The sequence below is a fragment of the Natrix helvetica genome (assembly GCF_964273705.1).
Source record: "Natrix helvetica genome assembly, chromosome: 2".
NCBI lineage: Eukaryota > Metazoa > Chordata > Lepidosauria > Squamata > Natricidae > Natrix > Natrix helvetica.
In genome coordinates, this window is record NC_138552.1 from 212044066 (window position 1) to 212057610 (window position 13545).

The following is a 13545-nucleotide window of genomic DNA, read 5'->3' on the forward strand; positions in this document are numbered from 1 at the left end:
CCGTACCAGTTGCAAGGGAATCCGGAACCCACCACTGGCAGTACAAGTAGTCTTCCACTTAAAACAGTTCATTTAAGTGATTGTTCGAAGTTACAATGACATTGAAAAAAGTGAGTTCTAACCGTTTTTCGCACCTATAACCATTGTAGAACCCCATGATCCCATGATTAGATACTTTGTAACTGACTCCCATTTGTGGCAGTTGCAGTATCCCAGGGTCATATGATCAATTTTTTGTGACTTTCTGATCAACAAAGTCAATGGAGAAGCCACATTCACTTCACAACTGTGTTAGTAACTTAACAACTGCAGTGTTTCACTTAACAATTGTGGCAAATAAGGTCATAAAATGAAGCAAAACTCATTTAACAACTGATGCATTTAGCAACATAAATTTTGAGCTCAATTGTGGTTATAAGCTGAGGACTGCCTATAAGTGCTTTTCAAGTAGCAATCTAAATCTCTACAGATATTCTCGACTTACTATCACAATTGACCCCCAAATTTCTGTAATTAAGTGAGACATTTGTTAAGTGAGTTTTGCTCTGCTTTACAACATTTATTGTCACTGTTGTTAAGTGAATTGCTGCAGTTGTTGAATTAGTAACACAGTTGTTAAGTAAATCAGGCTTCCCCATTTATTTTGCACAAAAGGTGATCACATGACCCTGAGATACTGTAACTGTCATAAATATGAATCTTGATGACCAAATGACCATAGGGATCAAATGACCATAGGGATGATGCAAAGGTCATAACAGTGAAAAGTGGTCGTAAGTCATTTTTTCCATTTTGTTGTAACATCACTAAGCAGTCACTAAATGAACTGTTGTGATTTAAGGACTACCTGTATTCCATGGGGAGGGGGGACCCCTTTCACCTGACAAACAGTATAAAAATGCAACCATATAAATTTTTACAAAATACACAAGCTGCCCTGGATTTAACCAGGTTTTTGAATAGATATGTCGAGGCATGCACAATAAAACCTACATAGGCCAATATCAGTTTGAAAGAGCAGTACTAAAATAACATCAAGCCAATCTTCCAGAATGTCAACAGAAATAAATCATGAGCCCAAATTAGAAATAAATCATGAATCCACATGTATTGTTTTGAGTGTTTGTTTCCAGCCTATGCAGGTTTTTGCCTCTCCCCCTTATGCCTACGACTTCCTAATAGTCAGGCCCAATTTCCTCCATTCTCATTTTTCAGTGAATGAATAAGTAATTATTCCACTTTTGACTCCACCTGCACTCTCTCTTAATGGAAAAATGAAAATGAAATGACTATCTCATCTCCTTTTCTTAATTTGTAACATTAATAGAACATATTTTATTTTATTCAGGTTCAGAGAGTATTTTAGCCTTATGCCTGCCAGGCTTTCTAAAAATGCAATTGTGATGCTTGACAGGAATGTTTCATACCCAGAAGAGTTCAGGATAATCTCGGAGATTGAGCAGGCTGCGCATGACAGTTTCCCGATCCTCCTCCCATTTTCGCTTGCAGAACACCATCTCTAGGAAGTACCACATCCAGCCAATGATCGGCAGGTAGGAAAGTTCTTTCTTGGCAAAGACTTTGGAACTCTATAAAACATACAGAAAAGAGGCTGAGTAACAAACCCAAATTATTTGGATAGATATTGGTATGCTATGACAAGAAGGGTTGCAATTGGATGAAGTACAACTGGCTCCCAATGGCTTTGGAAAATAACATATAAGAATGTACGCTACTTAAAAGCATATACATATACCTACCATGTTTCCCCAAAAATAAAACAGGGTCTTATTTTCTTTTGACCCCCCCCCCCCCAAATAAGCACTTGGCCTTATTTTGGGGGAGGTCTTATTATTATTTTTGAGGTGCAGGAGGCAATGAGCATGGTCACCTCATGGCTGCTGCTGTGTTGCAATATTTTCAGGGAGGGCTTATTTTAATGCAGGCAATCAAAAGCCCGACTGAGCTTATTATCTGGGGAGGTCTTATTTTCAGGGAAACAGCGTATATACCGTATTTTTCGCCCTATAAGACGCTCCGGAATATAAGACGCACCCAATTTTAAAGGAGGAAAATCTAGAAAAAAAAGATTCTTAACCAAATACTGTAGTAAAATATTTTATATCAACTGTATAAAGTTAACAGCAGTTTAAGAACAATTTTATGCCTGCCCCATTTTTAGATGACCCAGGTGGCTACATTCGGCGTATAAGACGCACCCAGATTTTCACCCTCTTTTTTGGAGTAAAAAAGTGTGTCTTATAGGGCGAAAAATATGGTACTACTTATAATCCTGTAAGTAGCCTAGTAGCATATGACTTTTTCAAGACAGCAAAATCTACCGGGTGATCAATGAAAATTCCAGTTCCTGAGTTATTTCTTTACATGGCAGCCATACTGAAAAGTTTTCCTTTGGTTGCCTGGTATTGGTGTGGTGGAAGAATCATAAAGAAAACTAGAATCGAACCAGATGGAGGAAGGAATAAGAAGCATTAACATACTGTATACTCATTAATGTTTACTTCTGTCTTTTCATCAACTTTTAAGAATGAGTTACAAACAACTTAACACAAAATCAACCAATTTAATACCTCCACTGTTTTAGTACAAGTTCTAGCACAAATGTTGCTTTATCACCTTCTGAAATTTCATGTTTCATTGCATAGTTAATATTCCCCTTTTTATGAATCTAATATTCCAGCAATTAATTCTTACTACTTTTAGCAAATTTACTCTCAATTCAACTTTTACATGGCCTATTTCATAAGGCAAATGCTGTCCCTTCATAGAGAAGTAAGGGGGAAACTATTATATAGATATTTTATATAATATAAAACATATATTATATACATTATGAATGAACTTAAAAAGGCCTAACGTGAACATAATGATTTCCAAATAAAGGACGTGAAAGTTTTTAAAAATGTATTGACTTGAGCTTCAGTAGGGTCAAGACTATGTTTAGGGGGGGAAATTGCATTAGAGAACCGTGTACAAAATTTGAGAACTTCTTTGCATCAAGACTATCACTAAAGGTGATCAGCTTTCCAGATTGATGTTAAAAACAAGTTTAAGGTAGGCTGAAGTTATCAGGACAATTAAGCATTATCCTTGCAGTAGCTTGCATCATGCTGATCTAAGATCTTTTATTCAGCAGCAGAATACCATGTCAACATTGTACCAACTGCTGTTCAGTAGAAAACAGTGTCTTTATTGTAGAACTCCAAATTGTGATTCAAGGTACTCTTTGTTCTATTTTCATTCTGGGCATTTGGTTTCTATTTTGTTATTAGAAAGCTTTATACTTATCTGTCAAATGGCATTCAAAAGTAAGAGCAAACACAATTTTTCAGCTATGGAAAAGTAAACATTTTATTACCTAAATGAAAGGGAGCAACTTCATTGTAGTATGTCAACCTTTATAATGCTTTTTAACCTTATACCCTACAAAATACTCTTAAAGGTAAAGGTTCATTCCTGACTCTAGGGGGTGGTGCTCATCACCGTTTCAAAGCCGAAGAGCCAGTGCTGCCTAAAGACGTCTCCGTGGTCATGTGGCCAGCATGACTAAATGCTGAAGGCGCATGGAACGCTGTTACCTTCCCACCAAAGGTGGTTCCTATTTTTCTACTTGCATTTTTACGTGCTTTCGAACTGCTAGGTTGGCAGAATCTGGGACAAGTAACGGGAGCTCACTCTGTTACATGACGCTAGAGATTCAAACTGCCAAACTACCGATCTTTCTGATCGACAAGCTCAGCGTCTTAGCCACTGAGCCACTGTGTCCCTACTCTTAATATAGTCTAATGACATGTTTTGCTGAGTGGCAGGGCAGTTGTCAGTACCGAGGCAATTGGTTCTTTTGGATCCAATGACAAAGAACACTCCAGTAAACGAAGGAAGTTTAAACTTTATTCTTAACCCAAAGAAATAAATTTAAAAGCATATCATAAAAGCATACATACCAAGCAAGATGATACCCAACAATACCCTCCTTAATAACAGCAGAGATATCCACTGGCAGCCCAATACTTAAAGGACAGAACTAGACTTTTTTTAAATTAAAACCTGGCATCATGAACTTCATAGCCCTGCGTCTATGGTTACGGGACTGAAAGACCTGACCTTGACCGGATAGCACATGATTAAAAAATCTGAGACTTTCACAGTTAAGAGAAACTTTACCATTATGTGAAGGTTTCCCTCCCCCACGTTAGCTCATCAGAGTTAGCTCCAAACCTCTAGACTTTTCTTGGTGTGAAGAAGAAATCAAAATATGCCACTAAATGCCTTGAAATAACAATGCTGTTCCTCATTGCCACGACACAATATCAATGGTTTGATTCAACATTTTGAATCATAAGGATCAGTCAACTACAAAGGATGAGACTCATTCTGAAAAACGTGAGAAAAATGATAATGCCACACATTAACAATTCAATATTTAGGACGCCACTTTCGACCACTTGTTAGAGAGTACATTGACTTCTTTCCTTCTTGGGAGTACAAAATGTAAGTAAAAGAGAGAAATGTACATCTGCCTTTCTTGGAAGAACAACAGATAATTGGAAAGTAAATTAACTTAAATGCAAATACATGGATCTAGACCCTGATGATGAAAAACAATTATAAAAAGAACAGAATCCTACACCTCACATATTTTCCTTAATTCTGTTCACATGAAATCAAGCAGATCTATTCGTCAAAATTGAGACAAAGCTCCAGATAATATATTTAATTTTATTTACATAGTAGAATAATCCTGCTTCAAATTACCTCTAACTATTAGTATACTAAAAGAGTTCAGTGATGAAAAAGAATCTAAATTCTGTCGCTTGAAAAGAAAATCAGAAACACACGTTGTGGATTCTTATTTTAAAATTAATGCATACTACAGGAGCAGTAATAGGATTTAATTCCTTTAGCTGCATATGCATTCAAGGGCACTGAATGTCCTTGCTGATGCATTACCTGGATTCTAGTTACTGTCATAATTGGTTGCCTTGGCAAGAGCCAAATCCGCCCAACTTCCATGAAAGTGACACATACGGGTTTTGACACTATCTCTGATGTTATGAATGCTGGTACCCTTTAATACTACTATACTGGCATTTCAAAGCATTTCTTTTGTTGCGTCAACACTTTTCTAATGCTAAGGACAACACTTCCTTAGCTGATTTTATTTTTCAAGCTTAAAAGCAGGGAAAAATTGGTAAATACTTTATCACTGGTTATACAACAAAAGGCGTTATTTGGCATTATTATCCTGTCCTTCAATGCTGGTATTTCAGGATGGTTCACAGCTGAAGATTAAAACTGAACAATAAATTCGGCTGAAACAGAATATGAAGAACACGAGAATTTAAAAAAAGGAGAATAAGCACAAAAACCTGATTTCTGGATATTTTCATTGTGCCATCAAGCCCAATCCTCTGCCTAGTATGTGAATTCACATTAAAGCAAATTAAAGATGTATGTCTGTCCTTTGTTTGAAACTGTCTGATGAAGGGGAGGTGACCATCTCTCTGAATAGGTGGTTTCACTAGTGAACTGTTCTTACTTTTAAGGAATGTTTTTCTAACATTCAATCAGAAACTCTGATTTTGGAATGTATACCCATTATTCCATTACCTGTGTTCTGCAATGAGTAAGAACAGATTTTAACCATGTGATACTTCCCAGACAGGGGTGGGTTCCGGATTCTTTTACTGTGCAGGTTCGCTCAGGGATAGGGTTCGGGGGCGCATGCGCAGTAGTAAAAAAATGCTTATGCGCATGTGCAGAAGCAAAAAACAAGATGGTGGCACCTGTGGCGCATGTGCAGAAGCAAAAAACAAGATGGTAGCACCATAGGCGGTTCGGAGGCGTGGGCAGCCAAGTTACTACCTACTCAGCTGAACCGGTCCAAACCTGTAGGAACCCACCTCTGTTCCAAGTATGTGAACACTGCTGTCATTCCTTTCATTCAGTCACCTTTTCTCTAAGGTAAACATACCCAGCTCCCCTTCAGAGGAGACCATTTTGGTCTGAATATTTAAACTGCAACCCCCAAAATGGAAACAGTACTCAATATGGTCTTTGACCAATGAAGAATGTCATTTAACAATTATTTCATTTAACTGAAATGAAAACCCCAAAACGGAAACAGTACTCAAGATGGTCTTTGACCAATGAAGAATGTCATTTAACAATTATTTCTCATCATTTAGATAATTTACTTTGGTTGATGCAACCTCAAGTTTTGTTTGTCTTTTTTGACTGCACAGTTTGCTCATTTTCAAGTTGCAACTAGTTGGTATTCAAGCATATTTTTCTGAAATACAATTGCTAAGGCGCATATTTCCCATTCTACACTTCATTTTATTTTTATTTCTGTTATTCGGCCCATTTCTCTACTCTAATTTTATTTCTGTTTTCTATGGTAATAGTCAATTTTGTGTTACCTACACGTTTAATAAGCATTCCCTACACCTCCATCAAAATAATAAAAAGGAACAATAGCAAAGAACCAAGTAGATAAACGTTTTAAATACCTTTCTCCAATTTGATCAGGAATCATTGATGCACTAATATTTGGGCCAGCAATTTGTCCATTTAATCCTCATGTTATGTAATCTATTTTATAATCATCAATTAATCAAGACATATATCTATTAAGTAAGTTGTCTAGTCAAAAGAAAAGCTTATTTTAGCAAGATTGTCTGTGGTTTTCTTTATCCTCCCTATTGTTGTTTTTGAAGATAGGGGCATTTGCCCTCTTCTACCATTTGGCACTTCACCATTTCTCAAAGATAATGCACATCAATATAGCCAGCCCATAAACAAGTTCTTCCATTATCCTAAAATGTAATTATCACTGATTCAAGATACAGTGAAATTTCCTTGTACTGTTCTACTCTTTTTGTTCCTTTGGGAAAAAAATTAAGTTCTTCAATTGCTGCATTCCAGTCAAGGAAGTCATTATTATTCCATTATTACCTCTTCAATCAGCCCCGCTCCTCCTCATCCTCACATTTCTATACTCCATGTTCTTTGCTTTTGAGTCTTATTTTAATTATTAAGCCCATGGTTGAAGAAGGCATATTTGAGCAACATTTCCATTTTGCAAAGTGTGAACAAGTTTTTATCTAAGCTCTTTCCTTCGGGGTCTTTGTTACTAACCTCTACACTCTTAACTGTCTTGGCCCAAATACATTCTTACTATTCCTTGTGAAGACAACCCCTTTCAGGATAACCCATTACATCACTTTTACACACAGACCCCCAAATCTTTTGATAGGTTCTGTAAGTTTTTCTCTCATATTCCAGATCTTCTGGTGGGGAGCACATATAATGAGCTGAAAGACTGGTTGGTAGAGATTTGTTTAAGATCCTAGTAGCAAACAACTTCCAACCACCACAGCTCTTCCTTTAGTCTTGCAGAACATAGTTGTATCTCTGCCTTTTAAGGATCCAATGTCCTGTCTCCTGTTCTGCAGTGTTTCTCTCTTCTTCTAAATGCTCAGAGTCTGTTTCACTGCAAGAACCTGAAAACTGTTTCTAGGGTGCAGCAAATGCAGAGTATTAATAAAGGAGAATATTTGTAGCTCAGGTTTGACATGAGGGGTCCTTGGTGCTCTCTGAGCTTGCTTGTTTTCTTGCAGATGTTTCATAACCAAACTAGGTAACATCATCAGTGCTAGTAAGGAGTGCTAGTGATGTTACTTAGTTTGCATAATGAAACGTCTCCAAGAAAACAAGCAAGCTCAGAAAGCACCAAGGATCCCTCAAATGCAGAGTATGTTAGATACCTCTTGCTTCTATCTGGGTTTGTTTGATTATCTTCTGAGCAAATTTTTTCCCACTGCAAGTCTTCTGTTAAAGTCTTTAATTGAAGTAATAAATCACTGAAGGATGACAATTCCGTACTCCATTATGACCTTTTCCCTCAAGGGAACGCTATAAGCTTGCATTGGCTGCAAAACATGTCATCTTATTTTTATGCTGCCAGACAATACCTCAAGTACTGTGAATCACAACTAAAGATTCCCTTCATGTTCATTTATGAGAACAAAAAAATATTTTTTCTTGTGCTACTCTCAAACTTACCAAATACACCATTGAAAATACACTGCCTAACAAAATCCCTACTCATACAATGAGCTGATACATGATAAACTATAATACCATTTTCAAGTCACTCTGTAGCGTGTAATAACATATTCTTCATTTACATCTCATAACACTTTACCCACATTTTCATTGGTTAAGACATCGAAGATGTGATTGATTTTGTTGTGATTTAGTATGATATATAAATCAAACCCAAAATATAAACTACAGTTTACAATGTACAAGATATGAGATCAGACATCACAATAAGTCAAAAACAAACTAGGTTATCACTTAACCTGATCAGCATGATGTCTATTATAAATTTAATGTGGATAATTTACTCTAAATTATGCCTTTTTTTGTATTTTTCAATTCAATTTGCAACCATTTTTGAATTAGAGTAGCTAGGTTTTTTTTTGCACAACTTAAAATAATTCACAGCTGGAATTTTATTGTTGCTTCGTAATCTGCTGCCTTAAAATGCATAAAATGCAATAGGAACAAAAATAGGATCATTCTTACTTTTCATGTCCTGGTTTCCATCCTGAAAACACATTGTAATTCTCTCCTCCCTTGAAACCCATGGAAATTACACTATATTTTAAAAAAATGCTGAGATCCCCTTGTTATAGCAAATTAGAAATATAATAGAAGTGGAAAGATAGATAACCCCAGCCAATAGTAATAATATTCCAACCACATGGCGGCACAGTGGTTAGAATGCAGTATTGCAGGCTAACTGTGCCTACAACCTGGAATTCAATCCTGACAGGCTCAAGTTTGACTCAGTCTTCTATGCTTCCGAGGTCAGTAAAATGAGGACCCAGATTGTTGGAGGCAATATGCTGATTCTGTAAACTAGTGAAAGAGGGCTGTAAAGCACTATGAAACGGTACATAGGTCTAACTTCTATTGCAAATAGTGGTGGTATAATAGTAGTAACTAGTAATTATTAAGAATTATTATGGCCATTTATACCAAAAGAATATGGGTGGCTTACAATTTCAAACTATACAATGGAAAGACAAATGCAATCATCAAACAATTACACAGTATGGCTGCATAAAAGAGAATCAAAGAAAGATTAATTTTCTGCTCCGTGTTCTCTAATTTTATTTCACTTTTAAAATCAGCCTCTCACTACAGGATAACTCAATACTCATTTCAAATAAAATGTTTTGGTAAACATACCCCAATATTTCTCCCTTGAATGAGAGCAATGTTAATGTCTTAACCTTTTACTACTAAAAGTGGGATATGGACGTAATATTATTATTTAATATTATTATTATATCAGTTGCATTCCATAGCACAGATAGAATTAATATTTATTTAAAAATTAGTAAGGGGTTTTTCCTTAATAGCAACATGAAAGGTGATCACTATCTTATACTTTCTTTGACTGATTATTGACATGTGAACCTAGAACATGAAGAAGAACCTTCATGGCAATTATATAAGAGACCATTTAATATATTTATTTCAATTTCTTCTTCAGCAAAATCCTAAAAAAATGTATTATTCTAATGCTACTCAAATTATATAAATTTAAAATAGTAGTAAGCTTAGTCATTATATTTGACCTATTATTTGCCATTTTACACGTTAATTGGTAAAGAGTCATAGAGAGGTTTCCCAAAAAATTAATTTTTTGGGAAATTACTCCAGGCAATCTTAAATATATGGAGTTATTATTACCACAAACAATTGATATAATAGATAGTTATACAATACAATAGCAAAGTTGGAAGGGACCTTGGAGGTCCAACCGCCTACCTAGGCAGGAACCCTATACTGTTCCAGACAAATGGCGATCCAACATCTTCTTAAAGACTTCCAGTGTTGGGGCATTCACAACTTCTGGAGGCAACTTGTTCCACTGATAAATTGTTCTAACTGTCAGGACATTTGTCTTCAGTTCTAATTTGCTTCTCTCCTTGATTAGTTTCCGCCCATTGCTTCTTGTTCTACACTCAGGTGCTTTGGAGAATAGTTTGACTCCCTCTTCTTTGTGGCAACCCCTGAGATATTGGAACACTGCTATCATGTCTCCCCTACTCTTTCTTTTCATTAAACTAGACATACCCAGTTCCTGCAACCGTTCTTCATATGTTTTAGTCTCCAGTCCCCTAATCATCTTTGGTGCTCTTCTCTGCACTCTTTCTAGAATCTCCACATCTTTTCTACATCGTGGAAACCAAAACTGAATGCAGTATTCCAGGTGTGGCCTTACCAAGGCATTATAAAGTGGCATTAACACTTCACGTGATCTTGATTCTATCCCTCTGTTTATGTAGCCTAGAACTGTTTTTTGGCAGCTGCTGCACACTGCTGGCTCGTATTTAAATGGTTGACCACTAGGACTAACAATTACTACTATTAAGCAAGGTACCACCTATAATGTACCTGTGCATTTCGTTTTTCTTGCTTAAATGTAGAACCTTACTCTTTTCACCATTGAATTTCATTTTATTAAATAGTGCCCAATGTTCAAGTTTGTCAAGATCCTTCTGTATCTTAAGCCTATCTTCTGGAGTGTTGGCTATTCCTGCCAGCTTGGTGTCATCTGCAAATTTGATGAGTTCCCCATTTATTCCCTCATCCAAATCATTGATGAAGATATTGAAGAGTACTGGGCCCAAAACAGAGCCTTGGGGTACTCCACTGCATACTTCCCTTCATGTAGATGCAGTTCCATTGAGGACTACACGTTGAGTGCGGTTGCTCAGCCAGTTACGAATCCATCTAGTGGTGATGCTGTCTAACCCACATTCTTCTACTTTATCTAGTAGTAGGTTATGGTCAATCTTATCAAATGCCTTACTGAAGTCCAAGTAAACTATATCGACCGCATTCCTTTGGTCCACTAATTTTGTCACATTGTCAAAGAATGCAATAAGATTAGTCTGGCATGATCTTTTTTTGACAAACCCATGTTGGCTTTTGGCTGTTATTTTGTTTATTTCTAGGTGTTCACTAATTCATTGCTTGATTATCTTTTCCAGAATCTTTCCTGGTATTGAGGTCAGGCTGATAGGTCTGTAGTTTCCTGGATCTATTTTTTTCCTTTCTTTTGAAGAAAACATAATCATATAATCACCTTCAGCACAGATTTAGAGCACAACTTAAGCCTAGGCCAACCTTTCTTATCACTTGATATAAAATCTGCAATTACAATAATTCTACTGAAATTTTTATACTGAAGACAGTTTTGAAACCCAAACCTTAACCAAGAAAGCATTCAATGGCAGTAGACTTTTGTTAAGTGACTGACCAACTCTAATTGTTGAACATGGGCTCTACAGATCTACTAGACACTATAAGAGTTTCTTTATCCTCCAAATTGCTTCAGTGTTTTAAAGCTAAGAGAATAAAAAATTGAAATATTGAAGAGACATAAATAAATACCAAACCAAATTGACCATGAAAGCAGGTGTCACATTGGAGAGTGAAAAACATGTTAATAAAAACTCACCCCCAGAACCCCAAATTTATCACAACAGCTTAAACCACAGACGAAGTCGATTTCAAAGTTGTGATTAAGGATGACGATGGCATTCTCCTCCCCAATCTTTGCTTGTTGATCCACATGGAGGGTACAAGTAGTGCCTGACCACCATTCCAGCAATGTCACCAACTCTGGAACAAATAATAACAAATGATTAAATAGACATAGTATCTCTGCACTTAAATAAACAGTTGCTTTACTATTGCAATAAGCATGTCATTTCAATATTCCTTCTGTTGTGCTTATGGTCGCCTGAGGTTGGGGAGGGGAGAAATGTGGACTTTTTAATATTGGGAGACTTAAGCAGCAAATTGTGTGCTTTATGCACAGCATTTGGGACTCAAATTGGATTGTCAGCTTTCCAGCTGATGGATGGGAGGGAGGGGGGAGGGAAGGAGGAGGGAAGGAAGGAAGGAAGGAAGGAAGGAAGGAAGGAAGGAAGGAAGGAAGGAAGGAAGGAACGAAGGGAGGGAGGAAGGGAGGAAGGAAGGAAGGAAAAAGAACTTTGCCTATTTTTCTAAAGGTAAAAGATAAAGCCTCCTTCAAGTCCAGGTTGATTCTTGGCAATTTGACCCACAATCTTCTTTGCACCAATATTTGCTACTGCCTTTTTAAAAACTTTCCAGAGTTGGTTACAACCCTGGTAAAGAAATGAAGGGAAACAAAGTGACAACTTCGATCATTCAAAAGCTTCAATCTGATAAAATATGGTAGTTTGAAGTCAAGTGAAGGATCTCTGGGCTTCCATGCCTCCTTTTCAATGAATTGCCTTTGGCATCAAGAAGCAGTTTTCTTCTTCCCTGTGACTAATGGGAGAGAACAGCAATTTTGTGTGTCAGCTACTGCCACAACAAAAATTAAAAGTTTAGTAAGTTTTTAGCACTGGATTTTAAGTCTCCTTAGAATTTTCCACTGTGAATCAAATATTGGTGACATCATAATCACTATGAATCATCATGCATTGTCATCCCCATTCCTTTACTTTGTACATCTCAAAATGTACATCATGCTCCTACCTTCCATTTTGCCACTTCCTAGTCTGTACTAACAGTTTGCTCCTTCTCATTACCCACAATAATCTAATTGACCCTACAAATCACTCTACTCATTCAAATGCATTTTTGCTTCTGATTAAGGTGAACAGAAGAGAACAGATGAAAATTCAGTCTGATTGATAATGACAGGTATGTTTTAGTTTGTATAGGGTATATGAAAATTTACCATTCATGGTTGACTATTGTTCAGGTAACTAATAAATCATGAAAACAGCATCAACAACCTGGTAATATAACAGTAGCATTACAGCAAAGCATTGTGACTCAGATGTTCCAGGAAAAATAAAGCTCTACATCCAAAGTCATAAGAACTGATGCCCATGGACAATTAAGGTGACCTTCTCCCAAGACCCATTTGCAGAGGCACTGAGCCTAGAAAAAGAGGTGGCACTCAGGTCATCTCTGTCAAGTATATATTTGCATCCTGCTAACAGAGGCACAATAATTTAAAAAGGATAAGATGGTTTAAAGGTAAAATCTTATTAACTATTACGTTAACATATCCACCACTGGGCTGTTTCAGAAATTAGACTCAAACATCTGCATAGTCCTCCCATGTGTTGAATGAATTATTGAGCTGAACTCTTGATATCAGTTCATTTCCATTGGTCAGAGCACATTTATGAAAAGCTGAAAATAGAACAAAGTATCCTGCAAAAGACAGACTCCTTTCCTTTATCAATGATGAACTGCGGTGCAGGGTAAGATTATTAAAAAAAACAAAAAACAGTTCAATCTGAACACACAGCAGGCCTTGCAGCAGGAGCAAAATTAAAACATAACATTTCATGGTTCAGTCAAATGCACATTAAGCTAAAAAAGAATCAAAATAATTAGATTTGAGGCCATAAAATATGAAAATCAAGAACAGTGACTAGGCAGCTTTAA

The 13545-nt window shown here is 36.6% G+C and overlaps 1 protein-coding gene across 5 annotated transcripts in view; it reads right to left on the reverse strand.

The window, feature by feature from the left end:
* Window positions 1-13545, reverse strand: part of AGPAT4 (1-acylglycerol-3-phosphate O-acyltransferase 4) — a 67437-nt gene that overhangs the window by 21324 nt on the left and 32568 nt on the right. For all 5 annotated transcript variants that reach the window (XM_081943372.1, XM_081943370.1, XM_081943371.1 and 2 more), the window contains 2 exons: window positions 11570-11733; window positions 1428-1589 (listed from right to left, as the gene is read on the reverse strand). In XM_081943372.1, coding sequence (XP_081799498.1) covers window positions 1428-1589; window positions 11570-11733 — 326 coding nt within the window. The remainder of the gene's footprint in view (window positions 1-1427; window positions 1590-11569; window positions 11734-13545) is intronic.